This window comes from Malaclemys terrapin, chromosome 4 (genome assembly GCF_027887155.1).
Source record: "Malaclemys terrapin pileata isolate rMalTer1 chromosome 4, rMalTer1.hap1, whole genome shotgun sequence".
NCBI lineage: Eukaryota > Metazoa > Chordata > Testudines > Emydidae > Malaclemys > Malaclemys terrapin.
The window spans coordinates 1,037,022-1,057,427 of record NC_071508.1 but is presented as its reverse complement, the minus strand read 5'-3'; the positions used below and the strand labels follow the sequence as shown (position 1 = coordinate 1,057,427).

Sequence of the window (20,406 nt, the reverse complement as noted above, 5' to 3'; positions counted from 1 at the left end):
TGTGTCTCTGTCCCGGGGGGGGAGCGCGGGGGGGGCAGGGAGGGGGTGTGTCTCTGTCCGGGGGAGGAGCGCGAGGGGGGGCAGGGAGGGGGTGTGTCTCTGTCCGGGGGGGGAGCGCGGGGGGGGGCAGGGAGGGGGTGTGTCTCTGTCCGGGGGGGGGAGCGCGGGGGGGGCAGGGAGGGGGTGTGTCTCTGTCCGGGGGGGGGCAGGGAGGGGGGGTGTCTCTGCCGGGGGGGGAAGCGCGCGGGGGGGGCAGGGAGGGGGGGTGTCTCTGCCGGGGGGGAGCGCGCGGGGGGGGCAGGGAGGGGGGGTGTCTCTGCCGGGGGGGAGCGCGCGGGGGGGGCAGGAGGGGGGTGTGTCTCTGCCGGGGGGGGAGCGCGCGGGGGGGGGGCAGGGAGGGGGTGTGTCTCTGTCCGGGGGAGGAGCGCGCGGGGGGGGCAGGGAGGGGGTGTGTCTCTGTCCCGGGGGGAGCGCGGGGGGGGCAGGGAGGGGGTGTGTCTCTGTCCGGGGGAGGAGCGCGAGGGGGGGCAGGGAGGGGGTGTGTCTCTGTCCGGGGGGGGAGCGCGGGGGGGGCAGGGAGGGGGTGTGTCTCTGTCCGGGGGGGGAGCGCGGGGGGGGCAGGGAGGGGGTGTGTCTCTGTCCGGGGGGGGAGCGCGGGGGGGGGCAGGGAGGGGGTGTGTCTCTGTCCGGGGGGGGGCAGGGAGGGGGTGTGTCTCTGTCCGGGGGGGGAGCGCGGGGGGGGCAGGGAGGGGGTGTGTCTCTGTCCGGGGGGGGAGCGCGGGGGGGGCAGGGAGGGGGTGTGTCTCTGTCCGGGGGGGGGCAGGGAGGGGGGGTGTCTCTGCCGGGGGGGGAGCGCGCGGGGGGGCAGGGAGGGGGGGTGTCTCTGCCGGGGGGGAGCGCGCGGGGGGGGCAGGGAGGGGGGGTGTCTCTGCCGGGGGGGAGCGCGCGGGGGGGGCAGGGAGGGGGTGTGTCTCTGTCCGGGGGGGGAGCGCGGGGGGGGCAGGGAGGATGTGTGTCTCTGTCCGGGGGGGAGCGCGGGGGGGGGCAGGGAGGGGTGTGTCTCTGTCCGGGGGGGGAGCGCGGGGGGGGGCAGGGAGGGGGGTGTGTCTCTGTCCGGGGGGGGAGCGCGGGGGGGCAGGGAGGGGGTGTGTCTCTGTCCGGGGGGGAGCGCGGGGGGGGGGGGCAGGGAGGGGGTGTGTCTCTGTCCGGGGGGGGAGCGCGGGGGGGGGCAGGGAGGGGGTGTGTCTCTGCCGGGGGGAGCGCGCAGGGGGGGCAGGGAGGGGGTGTGTCTCTGCCCGGGGGGGAGGGTCAGGGAGGGGGTGTGTCTCTGCCGGGGGGGAGCGCGGGGGGGGGCAGGGAGGGGGTGTGTCTCTGCCGGGGGGGAGGCGCGGGGGGGGGGGCAGGGAGGGGGTGTGTCTCTGTCCGGGGCAGGGAGGGGGTGTGTCTCTGCCGGGGGGGGGGGAGGCGCGGGGGGGGGCAGGGAGGGGGTGTGTCTCTGCCCGGGGGGAGGGTCAGGGAGGGGTGTGTCTCTGCCGGGAGCGCGGGGGGGGGGCAGGGAGGGGTGTGTCCTCTGCCGGGGGGGAGCGCGGGGGGGGCAGGGAGGGGGTGTGTCTCTGTCCGGGGCAGAGAGGGGGTGTGTCGTCTGCCGGGGGGGGGGGAGCGCGGGGGGGGGGCAGGGAGGGGGTGTGTCTCTGCCGGGGGGGGGAGCGCGCGGGGGGGGGGCAGGGAGAGGGTGTGTCTCTGCCGGGGGGGGGAGCGCGCGGGGGGGTCAGGGAGGGGGTGTGTCTGCCCGGGGGGGAGGGTCAGGGAGGGGGTGTGTCTCTGCCGGGGGGGGGAGCGCGGGGGGGGGCAGGGAGGGGGTGTGTCTCTGTCCAGGGCAGGGAGGGGGTGTGTCCCTGTGCGGGGGGGGGGCAGGGAGGGGGTGTGTCTCTGCTGGGGAGGCAGCGCGGGGGGCAGGGAGGGGGTGTGTCTCTGCCGGGGGGGGGGCAGCGCGGGGGGCAGGGAGGGATGTGTCTGTGCTGGGGGGAAGCGCTTGGGGGCAATGAGGGGGTGTGTCTGTGCCCGGGGGGCAGTGCGGGGGGGGGGCGCGGGGTTGTGTCTGTGCTGGGGGGTGAACGTGGGGGCGGCTGGCTCGGGGGGAAGAACTGGGGGCGCTGGCTCTGGGGGGGAAGTGTGGGCGACGGCTGGCTCTGGGGGGTGAACGCGGGGGCGGCTGGCTCTGGGGGTGAACGCAGGGTGGCTGGCTCTGGGGGGGAAGTGTGGGCGGCGGCTGGCTCTGGGGGGGGAAGTGTGGGCGACGGCTGGCTCGGGGAGGAGAACTGGGGGCGGCTGGCTCTGGGGGGTGAACGCGGGGGCGGCTGGCTCTGGGGGTGACGCGGGGGCGGCTGGCTCTGGGGTGAACGCAGGGGTGGCTGCTCTGGGGGGGAAGTGTGGCGGTGGCTCGGGGGGAAGAACTGGGGGCGGCTGGCTCTGGGGGGGAAGTGTGAGCGACGGCTGGCTCGGGGAGGAGAACTGGGGGCGGCTGGCTCTGGGGGGTGAACGCGGGGGCAGCTGGCTCTGGGGGGTGAACGCGGGGGCGGCTGGCTCTGGGGGTGAACGCAGGGGTGGCTGGCTCTGGGGGTGAACGCGGGGGCGCTGGGGGAACAAGGACACTGAGTCAGCAGCTGCGTCTGCACCCGGCTCTGTGTGTCTTGGCGCCCGGCCAGCGCCTGGCACCAGGCGCGGGTGGAAAATCCCCAGCACAAAGCCGGGTTGGCGGGGGCCAGACCTCGGCCGCCACAGAGTCCCCTAAACACAGCACCCCCGGGCTGCAAGTCGGGAGGGGGGGCATCGGCAGGGCTGCAGGTCAGGAGTGGGGGGCACCGGCAGGGCTGGGGGATGGGAGGGAGGGCCTCTGGGGAGGCACGGGGGGTGCGGGTCGGGAGGGAGGGGCACTGGGGGGGCTGCAGGTTGGGAGTGGGGGGCACCAGTGGGGATGGGAGAGGGGGCACCGGCTGGGCGGGGGGCTGTGGGTCGGGGGGGAGGGGATGATGATGTCAGGGTTGTTTTGCTGGCAGGCCCATCACGTGCTCGGCTCCCTCCCCCAGGGCGGGGGGGCCGGGGGGTGATGCAATCCTGGGTGCGGTGGCAATAAAAGGGGTGGCCAGACACAGGGAGGAAAACAAGCCGGACGGACGGACGGACGCTCCTGCGCCAGCCCCAGACGTCCCTGTGCAGCCATGGCCGGGGCCCTGCTCGAGCCCCACAAGCTGGTGCCCACCCCCTTTGAGGGGCAGCACTTCGACCCCTACGACTACTACAGCCTGACCGAACGCTACAGCAGTGAGTGCCCCCCGCCTGCCCCAGAGCCCCCCCGGTGCCCCCCACTCCCGCCCCACATCCCCTCCGTGCCCCACTCCTGCCCTGCAGCCCCCTGCCATGACAGTGCCTGTCACTCCCTCCCCCCAGCCCCTCGCAGCCCCTCCTCCCGCCTCCCAGCCCTGCCAGTGTCCCTCCCCTCCCACCCCACAGCCCCCATACCCTGCCTGTGCCTCCCGCCATGTAGTCTCCCAACCCTGCCAGTGCCCACCCCCCACTCCTGCCGGTGCCTCCCACTCCCGCCCCTCACTGCCAACCTAGGCCTGGGTTCTGCACCCGGACCCCACTATGGGTCTGTTCCCCACGGGGCTGTGGGGTTCCCTGCTATAATTCGGATCCTTTCTCCAGTGGTACTGGAAATGGGGGAGCCCGAGGCAGGGGCCTCACAACCTCCTCTCTGCCCCTCCGCGTGCACTCCCCAGGGGATGTGGGGGAGGGGGCACAGGGGCTTCTCTCCCCCCCCTCACCCCCTTCTCTCCCCCCAGTGCCGGGCGGGTGCAGCCGGAAGGGCCGTTCCAAGCGGGAGGCCGCCGGGAATACGAACCGGCCCAACCCTGCCGGCCACGAGCGCAAGATTGCCCTGAAGCTGCAGCGCTCCGAGCGCCGGCGTGGCCAGGAGTGAGCCCACGGTGAGAGCCGCGCGGGGGGAAGGGGGGCCGAGCAGGGGGGCCAAGATGGCTGCCACTCCTGCCGGGCATCTGTATGGCTGGGGTAATCGCCAGGGGGGGGGGAAATAGAGCCGGTTCCCTTGGAGCCCCCCCTTCACATCCCGTCTCCCCACCCCCCCAGCTCAGAGCCTCGCCAAGCAAACCTGGTTCCGGACTCCACGGCAACGCCACACGGACACAGAGACTAGCCGGACGGACACCCCTGCCAAGATGGCCGATGCCCGTCGAGGAGCGGGGCGCATGGCGGCCATGCTGACACTCCCGCGGGAGACGGGCGGTGAGGGGCCCCAAGCCACCTTGCTGGTGTGGGGGTGATTTGGCTCATTGCCAGCGGGGAAGAAGAGGGAATTGTGGGGTGAGGGTGAAGGGGGGCATCAAGGGGGCAGGTCTATCCCCCCACCCCTCCTTTAATAAAAACGCTTGACATCTACATGGCTGATAAGGGTTTGCCTGGCGGGAGGGGGAACCGGCCCCTCAAGTGTGGGGCAGACAGGGCCTGGGGGAGGGCTGCTTCCCTGGGAATGGGGGATGGGCCCCTGGGAATGGGGGGTGCCTGGGCCCCCCTAAGCCCCCATGGGGGGGAGAATGATGGGTAAGAGACATTTATCCTATGAGAGAATTTAATGCTGCAGCTGCTGCTGGGGGCTCCCAGAGCCTGCCTGGGGGGGGGCTGGGGCTGGGAGGCCAGCAGGGAGGGGTGAACGATGAGGGAGCGTTGGCACGGATGACATCACTTCCTCTCACAAGGGTGGCCATCTTGGAACTCACGCCAAGGGGTGCAGACATCACTTCCTGCTGTCAAGCTTGGCCACTGTCCATCAGCGGGGCACCCTAACCCCCCCACACCCCTGATTTTAGGATCACCCTGGGGCTGCCCCCCACACTGCACTAGGTCAGGGGAGGGCTTAACAACTCCCAGCATCCTTTGCAGTGGGGGAGAGGCTCACAGCCCAAGAGGAGGGGTTAGTGAGAGCAATGCCCTGCCCCTGACAGCTGTTGATCACGTGCTGAAGGCACTAATGGGTGGCAGTTGGGGGGGGGCTGGTGCTTGCCATACCAACCAATCAGAGGCTCGCAGGTGTATGGCGTCACCCAATCACAGGGACAAGGGAGAGCCCAGAGTGCATCACAGGCTAGCACAGCTGTGAGTGGCCCCATCCAATCATTAACAGCCCCTCTCCGGAGCAAGCAGAATCAGCCAATGAGAGACGAGGGGGCAAAGGCCTCAGACATACCACCCAATGAGGGCACAGCGCAGCCAGCCGCAGGGGACATCTCCCAGCCGTGCATCGTGCCAGCCAATCGGGCGCCTTGAGGTGTTGGCCCAGCCAATCAGAGAGGAGTGCCCCCCCAGCACTGGGGGTAGCTGGCAGTGAGGGCACCATGGGGCAGGGGTCCCTTTCCCAGCATGCACTGGGGCAACCAGTAGCACTGCTCAGCTGAGGTCCTGCTCTCCTCGGACAGCTGGCTCTGGGGGAGATTGGGGGTTACCCACAATGCCCTGGGAGCACCGCCCCCCCGTTACCCACAATGCCCTGGGAGCACCTGCACAACCCCCCCTAAATTCTGCCCCCTTTGTGTGTTAACCCCACCCACATCCCATGCCCCTCCCCAAGGCAGCTTCCCGAACCCCCACAACAGACCCCCCATTATCCCCTGGCCCATGACAGACCCCTCCAAGCTAGCTCCACCTCAACCCCGCCCCTACGCAGATAGCCCCGCCCCTCTGCAGATAGCCCCAGCCCCGCCTCTCTCCCTTGCAGCCCCGCCCCTCTGCAGATAGACCCAGCCCCGCCCCTCTCCCTTGCAGCCCCGCCCCTCCCCAGATAGACCCACCCCCTGCCTCTCTCCCTTGCAGCCCCGCCCCTCCCCAGATAGCCCCAGCCCCGCCTCTCTCCCTTGCAGCCCCGCCCCTCCCCAGATAGACCCACCCCCTGCCTCTCTCCCTTGCAGCCCCGCCCCTCTGCAGATAGCCCCAGCCCCGCCTCTCTCCCTTTCAGCCCCGCCCCTTCCCAGATAGACCCATCCCCTGCCCCTCTCCCTTGCAGCCCCGCCCCTCTGCAGATAGCCCCAGCCCCGCCCCTCTCCCTTTCAGCCCCGCCCCTTCCCAGATAGCTCCACCCCCTGCCTCTCTCCCTTGCAGCCCCGCCCCTCCCCAGATAGCTCCACCCGAGCCCCTGCCTAAGGTGACCAGACAGCAAGTGTGAAAAATCGGGACAGGGGTGGGGGGTAATAGGAGCCTGTATAAGAAAAAGATCCAAAAATCAGGACTGTCCCTATAAAATCAGGACATCTGGTTACTCTACCCCTGCCCCCTCCCTTGCAGCCCCGCCCCTCCCCCGGGGTCTCACCAAACCAGAGGGGGGCGCTGTCCCCGTGCCCCAGCCCCAGCCCCAGCCTGTCCAGGAAGGTCACCGGGGCGGGGGGGGGGGGGGGGGGAAGTGCTTCTGCTTAGAGGGGCAGTTCTCAGCGCCAGGTACTCCCAGAGCCCTGGGGGGAAGGGGTCAGACACCCCGCCCCAGACCTCCAAGGGGAGGGGCACTCAACATCCTGGAGGGCGGGGGGCCCAGCAGAGGCCCCCAAGGGACACAAACAACTCCCCCACTCTGACAACAGCTGAAGAAATGGGGGGCTCTGGGGTCCCCTTTCATGCCCCATGGAGCCCAGCTCCCCAAGTACTGAGGTGAGGAGTTCCCTCACCTTTAAAATCCTGCAGGGCTTGGAAGTGGGGATACAAGTGCAGGGTGGCGTTGCCAGGGGGAGAGAAGAGAGGGTGGGGTGGGGGCTGGGAGCCAGGACTCCTGGGTTCTCTCCCGGCTCTGAGAGGGGAATGGTGCTGGGAGCCCGGATGCCTGGGTTCTCTGGACTCACTGTCAGGGACTCTCGCTTGCTGCCGCGCATGAGGAAGGTGAACCTAAGTCTAGCTGGCGACCCCCGTGCGCTGGGTGTGTTCTCCAGGTACCTGCAGGGGGCACCAGGCAGGGAGGGGGCGCCGGGCAGGGCCGGGCAGGGTGCACCAGGCAGGGGTAGATAAATCTCTGCATTAAGCAGCGTCGCGTAACTTTCCTGTGACTTTGTGCTGGGTCCGTCCATGCGTGACTCTGGTTCCAGCAACTTTGGGTCAAGGCCTTTGCTACGGGAACTTTGCACTGAGCCCGGGTACAATGTTATCGCCCCGACGGACAGTTCAGGTCGAAGGAAAATGGCTTTTTGCTCAGAGGAGAATAAGATCCCCCGGTCCCCGTCCATCACTTGCCCGTTGGCTGAGCCAGGGGCGGCTGAGGAAGGCGGGAGGCAGTACCTCCAGACAGCAGCACCCCTGGGGAGGGGCTGGAGCCAGACCCCAGGACAGAACACGGGGCCCGGGGGCTCACTGAAGCTCAGACACGTTGGCGGCCTCGGGGGTTAGGAGCAAGCCGAACAGCAGCGGGACCCCCCCGGAGAGACGCAGCATGAAGGCCCAACGGCCACACACAGATTTTGCGGCTGGTGCAGATTTGCGTGAGCGCAAAGCGGCGATAAATGTGAGGTGTCGGGCAGAGGCCCCCGGTCTCATCTTGTCAACACGGGAGCGACAATCCGGCTCCACCCCCCCATCGAACTCACCTGCCAGTGACGTTATGGGGAGCAACTAATGGGGGACAACAAGCCGGAGTGTGTGTGTGTGTGTGCACATGCATGAGAGCATGTGTGTGTGTGTGTGTGTGCGCCCGCACGTGAAAGAGAGCGTGTGTGTGTGTGTGTGTGCACGCCCGAGAGAGAGCGCGCGCCTGTATGTGTGTGTGTGTGTGTGATATGTCTCATATGCAGGTGATACCGTGTGGATTGATACGTGTGTTACCAATCAATGTGTCGTTTGTCTCCCCCCCCAAAAAGAGCCCGGGCAGGGCGCTAAGTACAATCCCTAGGCCTAGGAAGGGGGGGCTTGGGAAGCCCTCTCTGACCCCTCCCCGCTTGGACAGACCCTGGTGCCTGCGCTGCATCTGCCGGGCGGCTTCCCTCAGAGACAGGGACCGGCTCCTCCGAGCGATCCCCCTCCTCCAGCTGGGCAATGAGCTGTTCTTTGGTGAGCCTCCCACTGCGCAGCCCCCTCTGAATGGACAGCTCCACCAGGTCGCCCTTAAGGCGCTTCACATACATCCCCTCGCCGGCCCCTCGCCAGCCTGGGTGCTGGTTCCCCGTGTATCAGCCCGTTTCCAGGTCACCGCCTCAGCTTCTCCGCCCTGAGCCTGTTGCTGGCTGACTCTTCACCACACCTGGTCCCCGGCAATCCTCCTTTGGTCACTGCTCCCCAGTCACTTACTGCAGGAAGCGCCGTCCACGGGGTGAAGTAGATCCCACCGCTACCACCAGTTGTCATGGAGTGGGGGAGTCAGGGCCCTGCACCCTCACTTCCTGTGATTCCATGGGACTCTCAGCCAGCAGACCGGGAGGTTTATTGGCTGACAGGAAAATCCAGACCAGGGCTTGTGGGTACAACCAGGATCCCTCAGCCAGGTCCCTCTGGGGGGCAGGGGGCTCAGACCCCAACCCTGGGTCTCCCTCCAGTTCCCAGCCAGCTCCAAACTGACCCCCCTGGCTCCTCCCCCAACCTTTGCCTAGTGTCCCAGGCAGGTGGCACCTGGCCCCACCACCTCCTGGGCTCAGGCATTGTCCCTCGAGGTGTAGAGAAATCTCTGTATTTAACGATCTTTATAAATCTTTATGACATTGCATCTTGCATGATATTATTTTGTATTTCATATGACTTGGCCTTGTGCCTCTATTTTCATACAACTTTGTATTCGATTCCGATATAGAAAATTGGTAGAAAACTTTGTATCAAATGTTCTAGCCCCTAAGGATAGTCTAGTTAAAGTAAAAGAAACATGTGCCTTTTTGCTAGAAGTAGAATAAGATCTTCCCCCCCCACGTAGTAATCAATTGCCCTATTGACTGAATGAGGTCTGAGTGAGTGAGGCTTGGAAGACACCCACCTCCAGACAGCTACAACAGTTGGAGAGGGGCTGGGAGCCAGAGCAAAGGACAATACAAGTCGTCAAGTGGGCCCAATAAAGAAGAGCAGACATATTGAGGGCCTCAGGGAGTAGAAGCCAGCACCTTCTTTAGCAAACCCCCTCTTGGAGCAGCATTGGGACACCACCTGGAGAAAAGCAGCACAAAGACCAACGGCCACAGACCCAGATTTTGAATCTGGTCTAGATTTGCATGAGAGGGAAGCTGCTATAAAGGTGAGGTATCTTGCAGAAGGACCCCGGGTCTCATCTTGTCAGCATCAGAGCATGGACCCGGCTCCACCCCTCCCCCATCTAACTCACCTGGCCAGTGCAGTTAAGGGGAGCAACTAGTTGGTAACAACAGCAAGATGGAGAGAGTGAGTGTGTGTGTGTGTGCATGACTGTGATATATCTCATATGCATATCATAGAGTATTAATTGATACCTATATTACTAATAAATGTGGTGTTTTGCCTTATTCCCCCTGAAAAGATCCCGTATAGTACTTTGAGTACAACAAAGGAGAGTCTCCCACTCCCATGCAGGCAGTCCCAGTAAAACTCCCCTGCAACATTCAAATTAATTACAAATAAAATTAAAGTGATGAATTGAATCAATCGAACAAACCCTCCCTAGATCAGGCTAACATCACAGTCCCCGCTGAGCCCAGACCCCGCCCCCATCAGCCACGACCCACCACGTCGGCTGCCATCTTTATTGCAGACTGTAAGGCACACTGGGGTCCCGTTTCCATGGGGGGCGGGGCCCTCACTCCTGGGGCCCCGGGGGGGGCCTGGGCAGGATGCCCAGCAGCCCCCCCCGCCGTGGAGAAGAGGTTGATGGGGGAGGAGCCGTCGGTGATGAGGGCCGACTGGAGACCTAGGCCCTTCAGCAGCTTCACCTGGGGGGAATGGGGGGGGAGTGAGGGAGTGAGTGAGACCCCGCCCCCAGCCCCTCCCCCACCCGTGTAAGCTCCACCCCTCCTGGGCCCCACCCCCAGAACCCTCCCAACCCTACCCTGCCCACTCCATCCCTACAGCAAGCCCCGCCTTAGCCCCACCCATGCCACCAGTGATTGCCCAGGCCCCGCCCCTAACCCCCTCCCCCACCCTGCTCTAAGCCCCGCCCCCGGCCCACCTGCAGCTCCGGCCCGGCCAGCGCGATGTCCCGCAGGGTCTCGGGCCCGATGGCTTCCGTCACCTGCTGGAACTTCTTCACCTCCACCTCGGCCAGCAGCTGGGCCCGCGCCGCCTCCTGCTCGCCCTGCGCCCGGGCGAAGCGCAGCTCCTGCTCCCGCGCCTGGCACAGCCGCGCCAGCTCCGACTCCTGCGCCACCGGGGGGGGACAGGCTCAGGGGGAGCTCTGAGTCCTCCCCCGGGGCCCCGCCCTGCCACCGGGCCCCCCCACCTCCTGCCCCAGGGCCCCGCCCCCTGCTCCCCTGGGGCCCCCCACCTCCTCCCCCGGGACCCCGCCCCGCCACCGGGCCCCACCTCCTCCCCCGGGGCCCCGCCCCGCCACTGGGCCCCGCCCCCACCTCCTCCCTCGGGGACCTGCCCTGCCACCGGGCCCCACCCCCACCTCCCCTGGGGCCCCGCCCACCCACTGGGCCACACCCACCCTCCTCCCCCAGGGACCCCCCACCTCCTCCCCAGGGACCCCGCCCTGCCACCAGGCCCCGCCCCCTCCTCCCCTGGGGCCCCCCACCTCCTCCCCCAGGGCCCCGCCCCACCACCGGGCCCCACCCCCTCCTCCCCTGGGACCCCCCACCTCCTCCCCCGGGGCCCCGCCCTCCCACCGGGCCCCGCCCCCTCCTCCCCTGGGACCCCCCACCTCCTCCCCCGGGGCCCCGCCCTCCCACCGGGCCCCGCCCCCTCCTCCCCTGGGACCCCCCACCTCCTCCCCCAGGGCCCCGCCCTCCCACCGGGCCCCGCCCCCTCCTCCCCTGGGGACCCGCCCTCCCACCAGGCTGCACCCACCCTCCTCCCTCAGGGACCTGCCCTCCCACCCTCCCACCGGGCCCTGCCCCGCCTCCTCCCCCAGGGACCTCCCGCCGGGCCACGCCCCCTCCCCAGGCTCCCCCCAGCCCCGCCCACTCACTGTCTCAATGGCGGCTGCCTCCGCCTTCAGCTTGGCCTGTTCCACAGCCGCCTCCCCCGCGATCCGCGCCGCCTCCGCCTTGGACTGGGCCTCGGCCCGCGCCGCACCAGCGCTCTCCACTGCCGCGCTGGGAGGGGCCGGAGAGAGTCACAGACCCCCACGTCCGCCCCCCGGTCTCCCGGATCCCCCCCAGATCTCCCCCCAATCCCGCCCCCAGAATCCCCCGATCCCTCCCCTGGCCACAGACTCCCCCCGATCCTGTCCCTTGACACTGAGCCCCTGTGACCCCCGATCCCGCCCCTGGCCCCAGCAGATCCCGCCCCTGGCAGCTGGCCAACCTTCCCCTGACCCCCCATCGCCCCCCCGGTTCCCCCCACCTCAGTGCCTCCAGCTCCAGCAGCTCCTTCCGGGCTCGCTCAGCCTCCGCCTGGTCCAGGATTTTCTGCCGCTCCAGCCGCCCCCGGGCCTCCTGCTCCAGCCGCTCGGCCTCGTGCCTGGGGGAAACGGGCTGGGGTGAGGGGGGCTGGGGCAGGGCTGGGGGGGAACCGGCCCCGGGGGAACCCGTACCTGGCGGCCGCCTCCTGGGAGTTGGTGGTGATCTCGATGGCCAACTGGACACTCCTCTGCAGCGCGTCCCGCGTGCGCTGGTCCACCGGCTCCACGCTCTGGATGTCCACGCTGCTCACCACCAGCCCGTTCTGGGGGAAGCGCAGGCAGCTCCGCACCTGCAGCTCCGCGTCGAAGCCGAACACGGCCGAGCAGATGATCCGGTTCGAGTTCTGGGGGCAGGGGTGGATTGTGGGACGCTGGGGGAGCACCCAGAACCCCCATATTCCCCCGCCGCCAGCCTGGCAGGTACAACCATGGGACCCAGACGCGCGGCCAGCCCAGGGACCCTCCCGGGAAGCGGCGGACGGGGGCCCAGCTCCAGGATGCACCCCAGGGGGTTCGGGGCGTGGGAGCCCAGGGCTGAGCCGGGAGGAGGCAGGCCGGGGGGGGGGGGCTGCGAGGGGGGGCCCCCGTACCTTGTGGAAGTCGTCGAAGCTGACGGAGGCCACGGCCCCGCGGATGCGGGAGGCCAGCGCTTTGCAGGCGTCTCCCACGAAGTCCGGGACACTGAAGAGCCGGGAGAGCGCTGGGGGGTCGGGGGGCGACGGCACCTCGAAGTGCCTGGGGGGGACAGCGCGGTTGGGGGGCTGGGGAACAGGCCTCCTCAGTCCCCCTCCCTGCAACCTCTGCCCCCCCACTCCCCAGCCCCCCCGCCCCAGGCAGACGGCAGGGAAGGGCCAGCGCTGGGCCCAGGGGCAGGGCCCCCAAGAGTGGCCTGGAGACCCCGAGATCGGGGCAGTGCTTGGGCTCCGGCCGGGCCAGCCAAGAGCAGGCTGGGGTGGGGGGCCCCTGACAGGGCCTGTGACACCCCGTGCTGCCCCTCCCACCCAGCCCCTCACCAGTTGTAGGCCAGCTGGAGCTGCAGCCGGGCGTGGTCGGCCGTCTCGATGGTGACGATGTCGGTGCAGAAGTCGGGGCCCAGTAGCAGGCAGAGCGAGCGGCGGCTGTGGGGGGTCTTGGGCCGCCCCCCCGACAAGCTGAGCACCGTGAACTGCTCGTCCGGGCCCAGCAGAACCAGCTCCGGGCCCAGCACCACCCTGCGGGGGAGGGGAAGGTGACCCCACACGCCGGGGGAGGGAGCCCCATGAGATGCATCCAGCCCCCCCCGTAGATAAATCTCTGATCGTTTTCATATGACTTCACATTGTGCCTCTTCACATAACCTTGTGGTGGGTCTACCCACGTGTGACCTCAGTTTTCATGAAACTTTGTATCAAAGCCTCATATAGAAACTTTGCATTGCCCTTGGTATAATATTATAGCCCCTAAGGATAGAATAAGAGAGAAGAAAAATGTCTTTTTGCTGGGAGTAGAACAGGATCTTCCCCCCCACTCTTAATCAATTGCCCTGTTGAATGACCGAGGTGTGGATGAGGAAGGTGAAGGCAGCACCTCCAGACAGCCTGAACCCTTGGAGAGGGGCTGGGAGCCAGGCCCAAGGACAATAAAACGTGTCAAGTGGGCTCATTAAAGACAGGCAGACATATTGATGGCCTCGGGGGTTAGGAGCCAGCACCTTCTTTTGGGAACCCCCCCTTTGCAGCATTGGGACAACACCCAAAGGAAGCAGCACAAAGGACCAATGGACACAGACACAGAGTTTGCATGAGAGGGAAGCTGCTATAAACGTGAGGTGTTTTGCACAGGACCCCGGGTCTCATCTTGTCACCATCGGAGCATCCATCCGGATCGGCAGAAGCCCGGCTCCACCCCTCCCCCATCTAACTCGCCTGGCCAGTGCAGTTAAGGGGAGCAACTAGTTGGTAATAACAACAAGACGGTGTGTGTGTGTGTGTGAGAGTGTGTGTGTGTATATGATTGTGATTATAGATCTATCATATGCATATAATACAGTGTTAATGAATACCTGTATTACTAATAAAAGTGGTGTTTTGCCTTATTCCCCCTGAAAAGATCCCGTGCAGTACTTTAAGTACAACACCCCGCCCCGAGTCCCCCCCGCCCGCCCCCTGCTCACCTGGACTTCCGCTCCTGGTAGTCGTACACCTGCACAGCAGCGTTGTGGGGCACCCGGTAACTCACCACCCGCGACATGTTGCGGGGCCGGTCCTCACCTTCTTGGGGGGGCCCCCCTGAAGCGGTCGGCCACGGGGTCCCGGCCCGAGGACAGCAGGGCCTCCACAGTGGGGGGCAGCTCCTTATCCCATAGCTCCTCATCCTGCGTCATCTTGTAGGTGTGACCGATCACCGCCCGCACCTGGGGAGAGGGGGGAGTCAATGGGGGGCTCAGGAGCCCATGGGGGGCAGGGGTATGGGGCACTGGTGGTGAGTGGGGCAGGCCAGGAGCAGTGGGGGGCAGGGATATTGTAGATAAATCTCTGATAATTTTCATATGACTTTACATTGTGCCTCTTCATATAACCTTGTGGTGGGTCTACCCACGTGTGACCTCTGTTTTCATGAAACTTTATATCAAAGCCTCATATAAAAACTTTGCATTGCCTTGGTATAATGTTATAGCCCCTATTAAGGATAGAATAAGAGAGAAGAAAAATGTCTTTTTGCTAGCAGTAGAACAAGAGCTCTCCCCCCCACACACACTCTTAATCAATTGCCCTGTTGAATGAATGAGGTGTGGATGAGCAAGGCATGGAAGGCAGCACCTCCAGACAGCCTGAACCCTTGGAGAGGGGCTGGGAGCCAGACCCCAGGACAATAAAACGTGTCAAGTGGGCTCATTAAAGACAAGCAGATATACTGATGGCCTGGGGGGGGGGGGTTAGGAGCCAGCACCTTCTTTGGGAACACCCTCTTTGCAGCATTGGGACAACACCCAGAAGGAAGCAGCACAAAGAACCAATGGACACAGACACAGAGTTTGAATCTGGTATAGATTTGCATGAGAGGGAAGCTGCTATAAATGTGAGGTGTCTTGCAGAGGACCCCAGGTCTTGTCTTGTCAAGATGGGAGCATCAATCCGGATCGGCAGAAGCCCGGCTCCACCCCCTCCCCCATCTAACTCACCTGGCCAGTGCAGTTAAGAGGAGCAACGTGTGAGTGCATGAGTGTAATATATATATATATATATATATATATATTATATGCATATAATACAGTGTTAATGAATACATGTATTACTAATAAATGTGGTGTTTTGCCTTATTCCCCCTGAAAAGATCCTGTGCAGTACTTAAAGTACAACAATATGGGGCACTGCGGGAGGCTGGGGGGCAGGGTTTGGGGCCCCGCTCACCTTGCCTGTCTTGATGTCACGCACGTAGACCCCCTCGTTCTCGCCCAGGAGGATGGTACAGCGCCGCTCCAGCACCTCCACCTCTGCCGGCGGCACGTACTCCCGGGGCCCCCAGATAATCCAGCGATCGCCCGGCTTCCGGTGCAGCTCACCACCATCCTGCGGGTGGCAGAGATCCCAGTGCCCCTCGCTCCCGACCCGCAGCCGCCTGCCCCCGCAGCTCTCCCGGTGCCCCTCACTCCCGACCCGCAGCCCCTGCCAGCCCAGCCCTGCCCCCCCAGCTCTGCCAGTGCCCCTCACTCCCGACCCGCAGCCCCTGCCAGCCCAGCCCTGCCCCCCCAGCTCTGCCAGTGCCCCTCACTCCCGACCTGCAGCCCCTGCCAGCCCAGCCCTGCCCCCCCTCCAGCTCTGCCGGTGCCCCTCACTCCCGACCCGCAGCCCCCTCCTAGCCCAGCCCTGCCCCCACCCCCCAGCTCTGCCGGTGCCCCTCACTCCCGACCCGCAGCCCCACCCTGAGCTTCCCCCACCTCATCCAAGTCCTCCAGCTTGCTCAGGGCCCGCAGCAGCAGCCCTTCGTCCTCCGAGAGGATGTAGATGTCCTGGATCCCGTCCTTCAGAGACTCCCCTGGCTGGAGGAAGAACGACTTCTCCCCCTGGAGCAATGAATGGGGGCGGGGGGGGGCTCCGTGAGAATTTCCACAGTACCCAAGAAATATGGGGCGCATGTATGGGCATGTAGTCTAGGTAATATGGTAATATCAGTTACTGTGCATATAAACTAGAAAATACGGCAAGACCATGCCTCAATGAATATTTTATTCCTTTTCCCACTTATTGCCGTAGAAACAAGGCAACACCTGCCCAGGTAGTCTGCAAAATACGGTTAGACCCACCCGGCTCCAAGGTGAGGAGCTGCTGCTTCTATTATTCGCCATATAGCCTAGAAAATACAGTAAGCTCTTGCCTATAGTCTAGGAATTACGGTAACCCCCCTTCCAAAGTGGAAATACAGTAACCATCTGCTCCTATACCCTGGGTAATACGGTACCCCCCCCCCCCCCCCGCCTCCAGCTGTAGCCTACGACCTGGCAACAGCCACTCCCCGCCCCCACCATCTATAACTGCAGATATATTCTGGTATATACGGTAGCTGGCTCCTAGGTTAACCATCGCAGTCTAGCCACAGCTGTCGCTTTATTTCTACTAATTACGGTAGACGCAGCCCTTCTGGGTCCCATTCGGTTACCGTACTTCCTAGGATACAGGAGGCTACAAGAAGGCGGTAATTAGAAAGGTAACTATGACATCCCATAGAGGCACATCATTACCATAATTACTAGCATAAACGTGCCCCACAGCTATACATAGGGGTGCTGTAGTTATATCAGAGAAACAAAACTACCGTATATGTTAGAATAAACCTGTACCAATAATATTTGGTTACCCTATGTACTAGGATAAATATGTCCCTACAAGATATAGTTACCATATATAATGGTGTAAATACTCCCAACGAGATACCCATCATTTCCATAGTTACTGACACAAGCGTCCCCCCAACATAATATGCACTAGCATAAAGATTCCTCAGGATACAGTTGTACTATATTTACTAGAATATAAGTGACCCATGCTTAGTAGAATACACATGCCCCACAGCACTACCACATTTAGTGGAATAAATGCGCCCCAGGAGCTATGCAGCCTTACCAGAGCCATACCTGACCATACACACAGTACAACAAGTGCTACCGTATTTCCTACAGGACACGTGGCCCCGGAGTTCACACTAGTACCAGATTGTCACGGACACACGTGGCCACTATACCTTGATCACCTTCTCCTGGCCCAGCTGCGGCTTGCCGTCGGGCCCCACGGGGTCGCACACCACGCAGTACTGGCGGCTGCTCAGTGTGGTGATGTCCACAATGCCCACCACCTCCTCGTAGACGTCCGGGATGTAGGCCTCGCTCTGCGCTAGCGTCACCAGCCACTCCTCCCCTGTCCGGCGCACCGTGTCCTGCGGGTCCCGGAAGGTCTTGGTGGCGCGGAGATGCAGCGCCCTCTACGGGGGAAAGGGGAACACGGCCGTCGGCATGAGGGGAGCTGGGTCCTGGCTATTCCCTCCTTCCTCAAGGACCCCCGACTCCACCCCATGTCCACCTACTCTCCCCTGCCCAAGACCCCCCTCTTCCCCACGGTCCCCCACATTTTCCCTTTGTCCATGGGGTCGACCCCACACCACTCCTTCCCCCCTAGCTCACATCCAGCTTCCCCCATTTTCCTCCCCGCCCCGGACCAGATCCATTTCACTCCCTCCTGACCCTGGACTCTCCCATCCCCTCCGCTCCCAGACAGCTCCATGCCCCAATCTCATCCTGTCCCCCCACCGGGGCTGGGAACCCTCCAACCTCAGTCCCACCCCCTCAGCCGATAAGGAGGCCACCTCACATCAAGGGAGCTCCTCCCCCGAGTTGGGAACCCAGCCCCAGCCTGTCCTTCCCACCCCAGCACCCCCACCCACCCCAGTGCAGATCGCGCACACACACACACCAGTGCAGAACACACACACAGTGCAGATCACACATCGACTGCCACCAGCACCCCTTGCCCACCCCTCCACTCACCTTTTCTGTCAGCAGAAAAGCATCCACAATGTCAACCACCTCCTCAAACACGCCAGGGAGATACGCACCCACTCGCTTCACCAGCCACTCCTCACCTGGGGGGGAGAGAAACATGGCTACACGTGGGGAGTGACGGGCACCGGCAGAGCTGGGGGGCGCAGGGCTGGGCTAGCAGGGGGCTGCGGTTTGGGAGTGAGGGGCGCCAGCAGGCCGGGGGGGGCAGGGCTGGGCTGACAGGGACTGCGGGTCGGGAGTGAGGGGCACCAGCAGAACTGGGGGGGAGCTCAGGGCTGGGCTAGCAGGGGGGCTGCGGGTCAGGAGTGAGAGGGGGTGGGGGAAGGGCAGGGGGGCTGTGGGTTGGGAGTGAGGAGCGCAGCAGTCTGGGGGGGTGCGGGCAGGGCAGGGGGCTGTGGGTCAGGAGTGAGGAGCGCAGCAGTCTGGGGGGGTGCGGGCAGGGCAGGGGGCTGCGGGTCGGGAGTGAGAGGGGGTGGGGGAAGGGCAGGGGGGCTGTGGGTTGGGAGTGAGGAGCGCAGCAGTCTGGGGGGGTGCGGGCAGGGCAGGGGGCTGTGGGTCGGGAGTGAGGAGCGCAGCAGTCTGGGGGGGTGCGGGCAGGGCAGGGGGCTGCGGGTCGGGAGTGAGAGGGGGTGGGGGAAGGGCAGGGGGGCTGTGGGTCAGGAATGAGGGGCGCGGCAGGCCGGGGGGGGGGTACCTGTGACGCGCCGGGTCCCCTCCCGGTCCGTACACTCCTTGCGGGCCCGGAGCCGGATGGCCTGGTTGTGGCGGATGACGGTCGCCTGGCTGATTTCCACCACCTCCACCTCGGTGCGCGGGATGTAGGTGCCTGCGGGAGGCTGGCGTTAGCTGTGGCCGGCCGGGCTCCGCCCCAGCCCCCAGCCCAGCCCACTCACCTGGCCCCTCAAAGAGGAATTCGTCCCCAGCCACGTACTTCTCCCCCTGGTCGTCCTCAAAATCCAGCAGGGCCTTGAGGTGCAGGGCGGTGTCCGGCAGCACCACCTGCAGGGCCGTGATCCCCTGGGGAGAGAGGGGGGTCAGGGCGAGGCTCGGGGGCGCGCTGGCTCTGGGCCCGCCTGGGGCTGGGCGTTACCTGCTGGATCTCCTCTCCCGGGTAGAGGGGGAAGGGGGGCTGGCTGAGCCGGATCTCCAGGTCCGCGTGCCGTAGCAGCGCCTGCCCCGAGGCATCGAACTGCACCCCAGCGCCCGGCGCCCGCAGCACAGGGTTCAGCACCGCGCAGTAGTGCCGGGGGGGCACCGTCACCATCTTGGCGGGGGGAAAGACGACCCTGCGGGGTGGGGGGAACACATCATGGGGGTGCTGGGAACCGACCCTGTGACCCCCCAGCCCCCATACACCCCGCCCCCTGGCCTCTCCCCATCCCATCCCATCCCAAGCAGCACAATCCCTCTGCCCCCCGGCCCAGGCCTGCCCCAGCTCCGGCGCCCCTCACCGTTCATTGTCCTGGCGGATGTAGGTCTGCGGCCCCACCTCCACGCGGGTCACGTTGGAGTTCTGGTCCAGCACGTGGATGTAGTGGTGCGGGGGGATGCGGATGATGGACTCCTCGGCCATGTCGGCTGGGGGGGGTGGGAATTAGCAGCCCCCGGATCAGCCCCAACCCAGCCCCCAATCCCAACGCAAATGGAGCGACCGGCCCAGCCGCGTTCCCAGAACCCTCTGCACCAGGGCCCCGCTCGCGGCTCCCTGCCAGCCCCGATCGGACCTGACCCACGGCCCCAGGCACCCACACTAGGATCTCCCCCCCCCCCGCCCAGAATTTCCCCTCTGGCGAGAACCCGCCCACTTTACAGCCCTAATCCCAGAGCAAACACAGCAACCAACACCCAGCCACGTTCCCAGAACCCTCAGCAGCAGGGCCCCGCCCGCGCCAGGACCCCCCCCCAATATCACACTCTCGGGGCACGCGCGCCAGGGCTGACCCCCCCATCCTGCAGCTGGGGCGCCCGCGCCAGGACCCCCCCCACCAATATCACACTCTCGGGGCACCCGCGCCGGGGCTGACCCCCCCATCTTGCACCTGGGGCGCCCGCGCCAGGACCCCCCCCCCAATATCACACTCTCGGGGCACGCGCGCCAGGGCTGACCCCCCCCCCCATCCTGCAGCTGGGGCGCCCATGCCAGGACCCCCCCCCCCCCAATATCACACTCTCGGGGCACCTGCACCAGGGCCGACCCCTCCCCTGTCCCGTGCCCGGGGTGCCCGTGCCAGGACCGCCCCCCCAGTGCACCAGTGTCAGGGTCCCCCCAGTACTAGCCCCGGGGTTGCCTGGTGACCATCGAAGCAGTGACTCAGGTTTGCGGGGGAGGGGGGTGTTTGGGGGCAATCCCCAGCCCTGACCTCAGAGCCCCCCACACCTCCCCTCGCTGGGCTGGGCGCCCCCTCCCGCTGCTGCCCCCCAGGGCTGGGCCCCCGCTCCACAAACCTACCAGTTGCTTCCTGCAGGGCCCAGCTGGGACTGAGCCAGACCCGCCCAGGGCTGGGGCTGGGAGGGACTCGCTTAAAGGGGCAACGGAGCCACCCCAGCAGTCCTGGGCCGGTGGACCCCCCTTCCCCTGGCTCACAGCCCCCCCCAGACCTGGGCCCCCCAGACCTGCCCGCCCATTCCACCGGCTCACAGCCCCCCCAGCCCTGGGCCCCTCCCTTCCCCCGACTCACAGCCCCCCCCCAGACCTGCCCCCCCCTTCCCCCGGCTCACAGCCCCCCCAGTCCTGGGCCCCCCTTCCCCCAGCTCACAGCCCCCCCAGACCTGCCCACCCCTCCCCCCGGCTCACAGCCCCCCCCAGACCTGGCCCCCCCTT

At 65.8% G+C, this 20,406-nt stretch overlaps 1 protein-coding gene and 1 pseudogene across 1 annotated transcript; one reads left to right on the top strand and one right to left on the bottom strand.

Moving 5' to 3' along the window:
* The first annotated feature begins 3,142 nt into the window (after positions 1 to 3,142).
* LOC128836040 (nuclear protein 1-like) lies at positions 3,143 to 4,455 on the top strand. The gene is made up of 3 exons (XM_054026050.1): positions 3,143 to 3,321; positions 3,843 to 3,986; positions 4,147 to 4,455. Exons 1-2 carry the CDS (start codon positions 3,219 to 3,221, stop codon positions 3,977 to 3,979), a joined length of 240 nt encoding a protein of 79 aa, XP_053882025.1. The 5' UTR covers positions 3,143 to 3,218; the 3' UTR covers positions 3,980 to 3,986; positions 4,147 to 4,455.
* Positions 4,456 to 8,700: 4,245 nt separating this feature from the next.
* On the bottom strand, positions 8,701 to 20,116 carry LOC128836021 (major vault protein-like; annotated as a pseudogene).
* Between the last annotated feature and the right edge of the window lie 290 nt (positions 20,117 to 20,406).